Source organism: Acanthochromis polyacanthus, chromosome 15, assembly GCF_021347895.1.
Source record: "Acanthochromis polyacanthus isolate Apoly-LR-REF ecotype Palm Island chromosome 15, KAUST_Apoly_ChrSc, whole genome shotgun sequence".
NCBI lineage: Eukaryota > Metazoa > Chordata > Actinopteri > Pomacentridae > Acanthochromis > Acanthochromis polyacanthus.
In genome coordinates, this window is record NC_067127.1 from 34651788 (window position 1) to 34664563 (window position 12776).

At 48.0% G+C, this 12776-nt stretch overlaps 1 protein-coding gene across 1 annotated transcript; it reads right to left on the reverse strand.

Annotated features, from left to right (window-relative positions):
• Positions 1-2888: 2888 nt before the first annotated feature.
• LOC127537563 (lymphocyte antigen 6B-like) lies at positions 2889-11594 on the reverse strand. Its single transcript, XM_051960157.1, has 5 exons — positions 11546-11594; positions 10998-11099; positions 10723-10890; positions 9533-9559; positions 2889-3328 (listed from the first exon to the last, which is right to left on the reverse strand). Exons 1-5 carry the CDS (start codon positions 11592-11594, stop codon positions 3231-3233), a joined length of 444 nt encoding a protein of 147 aa, XP_051816117.1. The 3' UTR covers positions 2889-3230.
• Positions 11595-12776: the final 1182 nt, after the last annotated feature.

The following is a 12776-nucleotide window of genomic DNA, read 5'->3' on the forward strand; positions in this document are numbered from 1 at the left end:
TTGAGTTCTCTATACTTCTTTCCATGGTTGTGCTGTTTTCATAGAGGCACACAACTTTATATTGCAGTAAAAACAATGAGCCCAGGGGGAGTTAAAATACGACTGGAGCAACTAGAAACTACTTCAGGGAGTTAATGACACATCAACATAGCAACACAACTACAGCAACAACAAATACCACAACATCTACAGAGAAAAATATAATTATTGCTCTCCTCATTATTATGAAATATACAGACTCTTTATATATGAGGAACCATAAACACGCTAAAGACACAATAAAGTAGGCAAAAAGGTAATGAATAAAGTTTCACACAAACAGACATAAGTTATTCCCTAAGGCCTGAATTTTAACATGATAAACTGTTTCCGAATTTAGTGGCCACAACTGCAGAAGCTCAGTCTCCTTCAGTTTTGTTGGTGAGACAGTTTGGAGACTTTAATCAGGTGACCACAGACAAAATGTAAATGGGGTTTATGCTGACTAATTGCGATTAAAGCTATTAAAAGATTGATTTTAAACCAAAGTGGAGCCAATGTAATGGGGCTGAGTAATGTGAGGTGGCTGTTTTTGTGCTTGTTAGGAGTCTTCTGTTCAATGGTAGCAACACACATCGGACAAACAACCTCCATGTGACTAAAACATCCATTACAGCATGTTCTTTTAGCAATAGCACTCATACTGTAATGGACCTGTTTACAACCAATACCTGATATGTGTTTGACCCAAAATGGAAAAAAGTACAAGTTTGATTAAAGCTTTTTACAGTTTTTCATCTGCTACCAGTGAAGTAGAAAGGTTTTAATTAGTTTGTATTTTGTGTGTGTGTTCTTTTCAGAGTCAGTCAGCACAGCACAGTGAGGTGCACCAAAGAAAATTAATGATAAAATGATGACTAAATGCTAAGATGTTATGATGAATTAAACAAAGATTTTTCAGTGATGGAATATTCTTTTCCACTTGTACAATGACTGCAAGGAAATTGTGCTGCAACCAAACAGCAAACTCTTTGAATGAACAATAAAGGCAACATGGAAATGCAGAAAATTACAGTTTGTCAAACGTCTGCTTGAAGCTGCTTCAAAAACGGGTTAATCTCTATGGATCCCTGCGTTAAATGTCCAAGTTTACAGCAGTCTTTTTTGCTCCTATTTTGCCGTTGTATATCCTGGTGGTCTGAAGACGTACACCAGTATTACTTCCGGACCCAATATCAAGCATGTGCAGGTTGGTCCAAATCGGTCAAAGAATCTGTGAGATTTTGACCTTAAATAGCCTTTTGGACATTAAAGGGGCACACTTCCAAACTTCAACATGGCACCATCTGTCCCCCTGTTGACCTAGGAGGCTAATATTGTATATACCGACTCACCGGGGGTCCTAGTACTTATGGTTAAGATTTCGTCCCGTTCGGGTAAAAAATGAGGGTGAGGGTCTAATTCCACTGGCAGAAGGCTCTCAGGGTCGAAGAGTCTGACAAGGGTTAGGGTTTTCCTAACATGAACACGTGCTCAGATTTTTCTACTGGGACCCTGGGGCTGATCTTTTAGTATGTTACACTAGGCTATATTTGGAGCTGAACTGTGGTGGTTTGGTGTCTCTATGACTTTCCTGTGACCCCTGGCGCAGGCTCAGATTGTCACATTTTTGGACATTGAAGCCCCATAAATAAGTAATTTTTGCATCAAATGAGCTGAAACTTTTAGGGGTGATTCAGGTGACCTTGGTGAACAATTGATTTGAAGCACCTACTAGTAGGTACAGTAGGGACCTACTGGCCCATTTCTGTGGGATGATTGTATCAGGATTCAGCCTATTCAATAGTATAACAGAAATCAGATCGGGTGACTTTGTTATAAATGGTCAGCTGTTGCTGAAACATTTGAAAATGAACTGTTAATTTGTTTTTCCACCATTTTCTTTCTGCTATTCTGCGGTTTCTCTTCAGTTGTATTATATCGCTGTTTCTCCAGGAAGATTGTGAGTTTGTTTTGATCTTTTTAAGTTCAACTGGTGCCACCATGTCAAGTGTTGACTTGAGTTTCTATGTCTGTTCATTGGCTTGCTCAGTGATGTTATCACCTTGAACTGCATCCTCTCTTACGGCCCTTGCCTGCCCCCCTCTCCCCACTGGCTGCATCCGCCCTGTTGGAGATCAGTGTGGATAGAGAGCAGCTGCGGGACCAGCACACCTGCAGCTCGTCCAATCACCACCTCCACTAATAAATACCGGCGCCGTACTGCATAACTTGTCAGATCCTACTGTCTGTCAGAATGCATTCAGTTGAGGACGGTGCGACACTGAACCGTGGGAGCCACCTGTCTGTGCCCCCAGCCATCCTCCAGGTGTGAAGACATTAGTATCAGAATATTTCTTTCTCTCAGAGTGTTGAATTCATTAAAGACACGATTTTCAAGACGGTATTATTTTGTGCAAAACATAAAGTGTCAAATAGTGCCGCAGTATTCCATGTACTGGAATGAACTGGCAGGTCTAAAGCACTGCTAAAAAATGTATCACAATAAAATGTCTCCCGTCAGTTGATATTGACATTTACTGATCATTTTAATCTACTATGTTTTAAAAATTTTGGGGTGCTTTTTTCCTTGATTATATATAGGACAATGGAGAGAGAGACAGGAAATATGTGTAGAATGATATGCAGTGAACGACCATGGCTGGATTCAAACCCATGACCGCTGCGTCAGGGACTATAGCCCCTGTATATGGGTGGCCCATTCAGCCAGCTGAGGGCGCCCCTAATGTCCTTTTAATCAAAAATGAGCACAACAAAGATGTATTGTGGATTTACCCAGATGTCTTGATGTTTATTTTTATGACTTTAGCCCATTTATCAAGATAGCAATTTTAATGTTAACACAACAATGAAGAACACACATGAATAAATACATTTAAACACACAAATAGAAATAAATAGCAATAAATATAATGTCACATTGGTACACATTAATTGCCATGATGTCAAAGTATTCTGCAAAACACTGATGAAGTGTTTACAGCTAGCACACATCGCTGTCATTATCAGTTAATTTTCCCACCTCAGCATCATCCAGATTCCATCCTCTCCCTCTTAATTATGAACTTCATTGCCTCTAACTGCAAGCTAGAGATGGCATCGAGTAGTAAACTCAAGTTCAAGTTTCAAAAGATCCTTTATGAATCTTTCTGGTTGCTTCACAGGTGCTTTGTTGCAGCTTTATCTGTGTACTAATAGATTGTGAAGATAAGAAGTCCAAGAAACAGATGGATCATACCCAGTTTGACACAACATGCATCACTGGAAGATGCTGTAGTTGTGGAAACTGCTGCAGCAGTAGTTGATGCAGTGGTGGTTGGTGCAGCTGTGGTTGGTGCAGCAGTGGTTGGTGCAGCTGTGGTTGGTGCAGCAGTGGTTGGTGCAGCAGTGGTTGGTGCAGCAGTGGTTGGTGCAGCTGTTGTTGGTGCAGCTGTGATTGGTGCAGCTGTTGTTGGTGCAGTTGTGGTTGGAGCAGCTGTTGTTGGTGAAGCTGTTGTTGGTGCCACTGTGGTTGGTGCAGCTGTGGTTGGAGCTGCTGTGGTTGGTGCAGCTGTTGTTGGTGCAGCTGTTGTTGGTGAAGCTGTGGTTGGTGCAGCTGTTGTTGGTGCAGCTGTGGTTGGTGCAGCTGTTGTTGGTGCAGCTGTGATTGGTGCAGCTGTTGTTGGTGCAGCTGTGGTTGGTGCAGCTGTTGTTGGTGAAGCTGTTGTTGGTGCCACTGTGGTTGGTGCAGCTGTGGTTGGAGCTGCTGTGGTTGGTGCAGCTGTTGTTGGTGCAGCTGTTGTTGGTGAAGCTGTGGTTGGTGCAGCTGTTGTTGGTGCAGCTGTGGTTGGTGCAGCTGTGGTTGGTGCAGCTGTGATTGGTGCAGCAGTGGTTGGTGCAGCAGTGGTTGGTGCGGCTGTTGTTGGTGCAGCTGTTGTTGGTGAAGCTGTTGTTGGTGCAGCAGTGGTTGGTGCAGCAGTGGTTGGTGCGGCTGTTGTTGGTGCAGCTGTTGTTGGTGCCACTGTGGTTGGTGAAGCTGTGGTTGGAGCAGCTGTTGTTGGTGAAGCTGTTGTTGATGCAGCTGTTGTTGGTGAAGCAGTGGTTGGTGCAGCTGTTGTTGGTGAAGCTGTGGTTGGTGCAGCAGTGGTTGGTGCAGCTGTTGTTGGTGAAGCTGTGGTTGGTGCAGCTGTTGTTGGTGCCGCTGTGGTTGGTGCAGCTGTGGTTGGAGCAGCAGTGGTTGGTGCAGCAGTGGTTGGTGCAGCAGTGGTTGGTGCAGCTGTTGTTGGTGCAGCTGTTGCTGGTGCCGCTGTGGTTGGTGCAGCTGTTGTTGGTGCAGCTGTGGTTGGAGCAGCAGTGGTTGGTGCAGCAGTGGTTGGTGCGGCTGTTGTTGGTGCAGCAGTGGTTGGTGCAGCAGTGGTTGGTGCAGCTGTTGTTGGTGCCGCTGTGGTTGGTGCAGCTGTTGTTGGTGCAGCTGTTGTTGGTGCAGCTGTGGTTGGAGCAGCTGTTGTTGGTGCAGCTGTTGTTGGTGGAGCTGTGGTTGGAGCAGCTGTTGTTGGTGCAGCTGTGGTTGGTGCAGCAGTGGTTGGTGCAGCTGTTGTTGGTGAAGCTGTGGTTGGTGCAGCTGTTGTTGGTGCAGCTGTGGTTGGTGCAGCTGTGGTTGGTGCAGCTGTGATTGGTGCAGCTGTTGTTGGTGCAGCTGTGGTTGGAGCAGCTGTTGTTGGTGCAGCTGTTGTTGGTGAAGCCGTTGTTGGTGCAGCAGTGGTTGGTGCAGCTGTGGTTGGAGCAGCTGTGGTTGGTGCAGCTGTTGTTGGTGCAGCTGTTGTTGGTGAAGCTGTGGTTGGTGCAGCTGTTGTTGGTGCAGCTGTGGTTGGTGCAGCTGTGGTTGGTGCAGCTGTGATTGGTGCAGCAGTGGTTGGTGCAGCAGTGGTTGGTGCGGCTGTTGTTGGTGCAGCTGTTGTTGGTGCAGCTGTGGTTGGTGCAGTAGTGGTTGGTGCGGCTGTTGTTGGTGCAGCTGTTGTTGGTGCAGCTGTGGTTGGAGCAGCAGTGGTTGGTGCAGCTGTGGTTGGTGCAGCAGTGGTTGGTGCAGCTGTGGTTGGTGCGGCTGTTGTTGGTGAAGCTGTTGTTGGTGCAGCTGTTGTTGGTGCAGCAGTGGTTGGTGCAGCAGTGGTTGGTGCAGCTGTGGTTGGAGCAGCAGTGGTTGGTGCAGCTGTGGTTGGTGCAGCAGTGGTTGGTGCAGCTGTTGTTGGTGAAGCTGTGGTTGGTGCAGCTGTTGTTGGTGCAGCAGTGGTTGGTGCAGCTGTGGTTGGTGCAGCTGTTGTTGGAGCAGCAGTGGTTGGTGCAGCAGCGGTTGATGCAGCAGTGGTTGGTGCAGCTGTGGTTGGAGCAGCTGTTGTTGGTGCAGCAGTGGTTGGTGCAGCTGTTGTTGGTGCAGCTGTGGTTGGTGCAGCAGTGGTTGGTGAAGCTGTGGTTGGTGCAGCTGTTGTTGGTGCAGCAGTGGTTGGTGCAGCTGTTGTTGGTGAAGCTGTGGTTGGTGCAGCTGTTGTTGGTGCAGCAGTGGTTGGTGCAGCTGTGGTTGGTGCAGCTGTTGTTGGAGCAGCAGTGGTTGGTGCAGCAGTGGTTGATGCAGCTGTGGTTGGTGCAGCTGTGGTTGGAGCAGCTGTTGTTGGTGCAGCTGTGGTTGGAGCAGCTGTTGTTGGTGAAGCTGTTGTTGGTGCAGCAGTGGTTGGTGCAGCAGTGGTTGGTGCGGCTTTTGTTCGTGCAGCTGTTGTTGGTGAAGCTGTTGTTGGTGCAGCAGTGGTTGGTGCAGCAGTGGTTGGTGCAGCAGTGGTTGGTGCGGCTGTTGTTGGTGCCACTGTGGTTGGTGCAGCTGTGGTTGGAGCAGCAGTGGTTGGTGCAGCAGTGGTTGGTGCAGCTGTGGTTGGAGCAGCTGTTGTTGGTGCAGCAGTGGTTGGTGCAGCTGTTGTTGGTGCCGCTGTGGTTGGTGCAGCTGATGTTGGTGCAGTTGTGGTTGGAGCAGCTGTTGTTGGTGCAGCAGTGGTTGGTGCAGCAGTGGTTGGTGCAGCTGTGGTTGGTGCAGCTGTTGTTGGTGCAGCTGTTGTTGGTGAAGCTGTGGTTGGTGCAGCTGTTGTTGGTGCAGCTGTGGTTGGTGCAGCAGTGGTTGGTGCAGCAGTGGTTGGTGCAGCTGTTGTTGGTGCAGCTGTGGTTGGAGCAGCTGTTGTTGGTGCAGCTGTGGTTGGTGCAGCAGTGGTTGGTGCAGCTGTTGTTGGTGCGGCTGTTGTTGGTGAAGCAGTGGTTGGTGCAGCTGTTGTTGGAGCAGCAGTGGTTGGTGCAGCTGTGGTTGGTGCAGCAGTGGTTGGTGCAGCTGTTGTTGGTGCGACTGTTGTTGGTGAAGCAGTGGTTGGTGCAGCTGTTGTTGGTGCAGCTGTGGTTGGTGCAGCTGTTGTTGGTGCAGCTGTGGTTGGAGCAGCTGTGATTGGTGCAGCAGTGGTTGGTGCAGCAGTGGTTGGTGCGGCTGTTGTTGGTGCAGCTGTTGTTGGTGAAGCTGTTGTTGGTGCAGCAGTGGTTGGTGCAGCAGTGGTTGGTGCGGCTGTTGTTGGTGCAGCTGTTGTTGGTGCCACTGTGGTTGGTGAAGCTGTGGTTGGAGCAGCTGTTGTTGGTGAAGCTGTTGTTGATGCAGCTGTTGTTGGTGAAGCAGTGGTTGGTGCAGCTGTTGTTGGTGAAGCTGTGGTTGGTGCAGCAGTGGTTGGTGCAGCTGTTGTTGGTGAAGCTGTGGTTGGTGCAGCTGTTGTTGGTGCCGCTGTGGTTGGTGCAGCTGTGGTTGGAGCAGCAGTGGTTGGTGCAGCAGTGGTTGGTGCAGCAGTGGTTGGTGCAGCTGTTGTTGGTGCAGCTGTTGCTGGTGCCGCTGTGGTTGGTGCAGCTGTTGTTGGTGCAGCTGTGGTTGGAGCAGCAGTGGTTGGTGCAGCAGTGGTTGGTGCGGCTGTTGTTGGTGCAGCAGTGGTTGGTGCAGCAGTGGTTGGTGCAGCTGTTGTTGGTGCCGCTGTGGTTGGTGCAGCTGTTGTTGGTGCAGCTGTTGTTGGTGCAGCTGTGGTTGGAGCAGCTGTTGTTGGTGCAGCTGTTGTTGGTGGAGCTGTGGTTGGAGCAGCTGTTGTTGGTGCAGCTGTGGTTGGTGCAGCAGTGGTTGGTGCAGCTGTTGTTGGTGAAGCTGTGGTTGGTGCAGCTGTTGTTGGTGCAGCTGTGGTTGGTGCAGCTGTGGTTGGTGCAGCTGTGATTGGTGCAGCTGTTGTTGGTGCAGCTGTGGTTGGAGCAGCTGTTGTTGGTGCAGCTGTTGTTGGTGAAGCCGTTGTTGGTGCAGCAGTGGTTGGTGCAGCTGTGGTTGGAGCAGCTGTGGTTGGTGCAGCTGTTGTTGGTGCAGCTGTTGTTGGTGAAGCTGTGGTTGGTGCAGCTGTTGTTGGTGCAGCTGTGGTTGGTGCAGCTGTGGTTGGTGCAGCTGTGATTGGTGCAGCAGTGGTTGGTGCAGCAGTGGTTGGTGCGGCTGTTGTTGGTGCAGCTGTTGTTGGTGCAGCTGTGGTTGGTGCAGTAGTGGTTGGTGCGGCTGTTGTTGGTGCAGCTGTTGTTGGTGCAGCTGTGGTTGGAGCAGCAGTGGTTGGTGCAGCTGTGGTTGGTGCAGCAGTGGTTGGTGCAGCTGTGGTTGGTGCGGCTGTTGTTGGTGAAGCTGTTGTTGGTGCAGCTGTTGTTGGTGCAGCAGTGGTTGGTGCAGCAGTGGTTGGTGCAGCTGTGGTTGGAGCAGCAGTGGTTGGTGCAGCTGTGGTTGGTGCAGCAGTGGTTGGTGCAGCTGTTGTTGGTGAAGCTGTGGTTGGTGCAGCTGTTGTTGGTGCAGCAGTGGTTGGTGCAGCTGTGGTTGGTGCAGCTGTTGTTGGAGCAGCAGTGGTTGGTGCAGCAGCGGTTGATGCAGCAGTGGTTGGTGCAGCTGTGGTTGGAGCAGCTGTTGTTGGTGCAGCAGTGGTTGGTGCAGCTGTTGTTGGTGCAGCTGTGGTTGGTGCAGCAGTGGTTGGTGAAGCTGTGGTTGGTGCAGCTGTTGTTGGTGCAGCAGTGGTTGGTGCAGCTGTTGTTGGTGAAGCTGTGGTTGGTGCAGCTGTTGTTGGTGCAGCAGTGGTTGGTGCAGCTGTGGTTGGTGCAGCTGTTGTTGGAGCAGCAGTGGTTGGTGCAGCAGTGGTTGATGCAGCTGTGGTTGGTGCAGCTGTGGTTGGAGCAGCTGTTGTTGGTGCAGCTGTGGTTGGAGCAGCTGTTGTTGGTGAAGCTGTTGTTGGTGCAGCAGTGGTTGGTGCAGCAGTGGTTGGTGCGGCTTTTGTTCGTGCAGCTGTTGTTGGTGAAGCTGTTGTTGGTGCAGCAGTGGTTGGTGCAGCAGTGGTTGGTGCAGCAGTGGTTGGTGCGGCTGTTGTTGGTGCCACTGTGGTTGGTGCAGCTGTGGTTGGAGCAGCAGTGGTTGGTGCAGCAGTGGTTGGTGCAGCTGTGGTTGGAGCAGCTGTTGTTGGTGCAGCAGTGGTTGGTGCAGCTGTTGTTGGTGCCGCTGTGGTTGGTGCAGCTGATGTTGGTGCAGTTGTGGTTGGAGCAGCTGTTGTTGGTGCAGCAGTGGTTGGTGCAGCAGTGGTTGGTGCAGCTGTGGTTGGTGCAGCTGTTGTTGGTGCAGCTGTTGTTGGTGAAGCTGTGGTTGGTGCAGCTGTTGTTGGTGCAGCTGTGGTTGGTGCAGCAGTGGTTGGTGCAGCAGTGGTTGGTGCAGCTGTTGTTGGTGCAGCTGTGGTTGGAGCAGCTGTTGTTGGTGCAGCTGTGGTTGGTGCAGCAGTGGTTGGTGCAGCTGTTGTTGGTGCGGCTGTTGTTGGTGAAGCAGTGGTTGGTGCAGCTGTTGTTGGAGCAGCAGTGGTTGGTGCAGCTGTGGTTGGTGCAGCAGTGGTTGGTGCAGCTGTTGTTGGTGCGACTGTTGTTGGTGAAGCAGTGGTTGGTGCAGCTGTTGTTGGTGCAGCTGTGGTTGGTGCAGCTGTTGTTGGTGCAGCTGTGGTTGGAGCAGCTGTGGTTGGAGCAGCTGTTGTTGGTGCAGCTGTGGTTGGTGCAGCTGTGGTTGGTGCAGCTGTTGTTGGTGCAGCTGTGGTTGGAGCAGCTGTTGTTGGTGCAGCAGTGGTTGGTGCAGCAGTGGTTGGTGCGGCTGTTGTTGGTGAAGCAGTGGTTGGTGCAGCTGTTGTTGGTGCAGCTGTGGTTGGAGCAGCTGTTGTTGGTGCAGCTGTGGTTGGAGCAGCTGTGGTTGGTGCAGCTGTTGTTGGTGCAGCTGTGGTTGGTGCAGCAGTGGTTGGTGCAGCAGTGGTTGGTGCAGCAGTGGTTGGTGCAGCTGTGGTTTGTGCAGCTGTTGTTGGTGCAGCAGTGGTTGGTGCAGCTGTTGTTGGTGCGGCTGTTGTTGGTGAAGCAGTGGTTGGTGCAGCTGTTGTTGGAGCAGCAGTGGTTGGTGCAGCTGTGGTTGGTGCAGCACTGGTTGGTGCAGCTGTTGTTGGTGCGGCTGTTGTTGGTGAAGCAGTGGTTGGTGCAGCTGTTGTTGGTGCAGCTGTGGTTGGAGCAGCTGTGGTTGGTGCAGCTGTTGTTGGTGCAGCTGTGGTTGGTGCAGCTGTTGTTGGTGCAGCTGTGGTTGGAGCAGCTGTTGTTGGTGCAGCTGTGGTTGGTGCAGCAGTGGTTGGTGCAGCTGTGGTTCGTGCGGCTGTTGTTGGTGAAGCAGTGGTTGGTGCAGCTGTTGTTGGTGCAGCTGTGGTTGGAGCAGCTGTTGTTGGTGCAGCTGTGGTTGGAGCAGCTGTGGTTGGTGCAGCTGTTGTTGGTGCAGCTGTGGTTGGTGCAGCTGTGGTTGGTGCAGCAGTGGTTGGTGCAGCTGTGGTTTGTGCAGCTGTTGTTGGTGCAGCAGTGGTTGGGGCAGTGGTGGTTTGTATAGGAGAGCAAGTTGGTCCACTTGTTATGGTACCAGCAGTAGTTTCCAAGAATGGCAGACTTCCCTGAGTTGTGGCAGCAGTACAGAGGTTTGCAGATGCACAGCCAAACACTGGCGATCCCAAGATCCCATTTGTCACTGTGGATGAAAAATCTGTGTTTTAATATAGAAATTCTTTTCTCTGGAATCTCTCTAATATAAGTCTGTTGACAACTTAAAAAATGGCTTAAATATGATGCTTTTTTGCTCACTTCTTGGAATTATTCATCTCTTCAGTTTTCTATGAACAAACAATTTACTCAAAAACATGGCTGGTAAATTGATAAAGCAACAACTCCTGTCTGTCATTAAAACAGTCTCTCGCACAGATTTGCAGTTTGTTGAGGTGAATATACATGAATAAGAGTAAAGGTCTAGAAATTAGTTTCAAGTAATTTAGAGTGGCACAACAGATTATGTGATGGTATTTGTTAAAATACAAAATATGAAGTCTCACCATCAGCTTCAAAGCATGTGTCCTCAGCTCCCCTGCATGGAACGCTGCATTGAGAGGATGGGGGGCTACAGGGACACAGTTGTCCATTATTTGACTGAAGAACTGGGGCTGAAAAAGAAATGAACATCATTTGCCTTTGAAACATACAGTACAATGTTTCAACATCTTAATGAGAAAATATATCAGATTGTTGCTTCTTATAAATCTTATGTTTTCTTGTCCTCAATAAGCAGCTTATCTTTGTATTTACCAGGCTGAGTTGGTGCGTTGCAGTCATCTGTGTTGCAGCACTCAGCAGATGCAAGTACACTTGCAGGAAGCAAGTTAGCTGAGAATGTCTGAGGGCCGGTGGATGGACACAGGGAGGGTAACGCACATGACTTGAAGATTTGATTTTGTTGGTTTCCATTTAAAGTGGCTACGGAGTCAAAGTCAAGTGTGTTAATGTTGATGGAAAGCACACATCATTAAACAGTACATTTATTTCAGTGAAAAGTAGCAGATGATGTGAAGAAAAGACTATACCTTGAATGGAAGCTGTTACACACATCATCCCTGTGGGACATGTTACCGATACTGTGGTTGAACACGTTGAATCTGTGCAGTTTTGACACTGAAGGGCTCCAGCTGCGACAGGGGACAAAAACAGTCAGTGAAAAGTTGGCGACACTTTTAATCTAAAATCAAATGTATGAGGTTAAACAGTTTGAAGAGTGAAAATTCTTGTCAGGATTTTAATATGACAAGATTGCAGTGGGTTAAGGTGTTTAATTTACATTAGTACATTTCTGTTATTTACATATTATTCATCAGTTTCATAGTTCTCTCTAAGACTTGTTGTACAGATGTACTGTAACAAATCAATCTGCTCTCAGGGGATCTGTAACCTCTATGTTTTGAACTTTAAAAAGATATTATGTCATGTCCCATTAATCAGTGCATCAAACGTAATATTATTCACTTTGCTGTTTTTTCTGAAGATGAATTGTTTCAAAATGAAAAAGTCCTTTAAAGCTTTAATTGTGATTCTCTTTTCGCTGTAGAAAGTGAAAAGTAAGAAGAAGTGGAGTTACCTGTACTGCAGAGAGTCCAGATGAGAGTCAGAGAAAGGATGAGCTTCATGATGATGATCAGGTTAGAACAGCTGATTCGTCCTCCTAGATTGTGGTACTGCTCTTGTGAGCACCATTACATTTATATAGTGTACAGGTGACCTCCAGGACTGGGTGTGTTCATACTTTTACAGTGTGACTGTTCTCCTCTTTTGTCAAATTACGTCATCATGTAAACACACCTTAAAACACCCTCTTTTCAGTTCATCAACATTTGTTTGTGCATGACTGTGGATTAAAACAAAAACATTCCTCATTTCTAAATTCAAATTGACAATGATTTCTCTCTGTGTGTTGTTGATGCTTCATTTCCTTCTTCCCCTCTGAGACAGATTTAACTAGTTGTTCAGACATTTGTCCAGTTCATAGTTCTATATTTTCTCTCCTTGTTTATTTTGTTCATGTGTCTTCACATCACAATATGAAAGCTAAATTTTGTGTTGGGAACACTTTGGTTTGCAATACTTTTTAATTCTCTGCAGAACTATATCAACAGTTAATGTGTCCAGTCAGTTCGTGTGTGTGATCCAGTCCCGTACACTATCGGTTTAGGATCTTCAGAAGCTACACTTTCATTCATTCTTCTGCATTCGCTCCTGATTCCTAAAGACTGAAGCTTGGACAACATGATTGTATGAAAGCAGCAGCAACTGACTGCTGCCAAAATAATAATAATAATAATGATAATAATAAATTCTATCTATAGTTGCTGCTGTAATTACTGTAAAGGCTTAAAAACTTTGTGTCACTGTTATAATCTGACGTACAGCCATTACTACAGCCACAACCAGCCAACATCAAGTTATACACAGGACAACAGACAGCTGGTAGCGTAGTTCATATAGCAACATTTACTAACTCTCTTTGTAACTGAATGTATTCATAATATACACTCACTGGTTAATATTTCACCATACTTTATTAGAATATAGTTGCTCTGTGGATCAGAGGGAGTGTTAAACATTATAAAACAATGGAAAACAAAATGCAAAGAAGCACAAAATTTCTGAAAACAAAACTGATACCAACCAGATCCTTTGGGGTCTATTGAACTGTAGAAACATCCAGAATAACAATGGGAAAAACTAATCTACTACTATAACTTATATTTATAATAACTTATTACAATGTGTTGAAAGTCCAGAACCTGACAGTTGTATCCTGCAGACATTTCAGTTTATCACACTGTGTC

Coding starts and splice junctions, on each gene's coding strand:
- LOC127537563 (XM_051960157.1), bottom strand. CDS start 11,594: ATGAAGCTCATCCTTTCTCTGACTCTCATCTGGACTCTCTGCAGTACA. Junction 11,100..11,545: donor CTGGACTCTCTGCAGTACAG/GTAACTCCACTT, acceptor CCCCTGTCGCAG/CTGGAGCCCTTCAGTGTCAA. Junction 10,891..10,997: donor TGTAACAGCTTCCATTCAAG/GTATAGTCTTTT, acceptor TTGACTCCGTAG/CCACTTTAAATGGAAACCAA.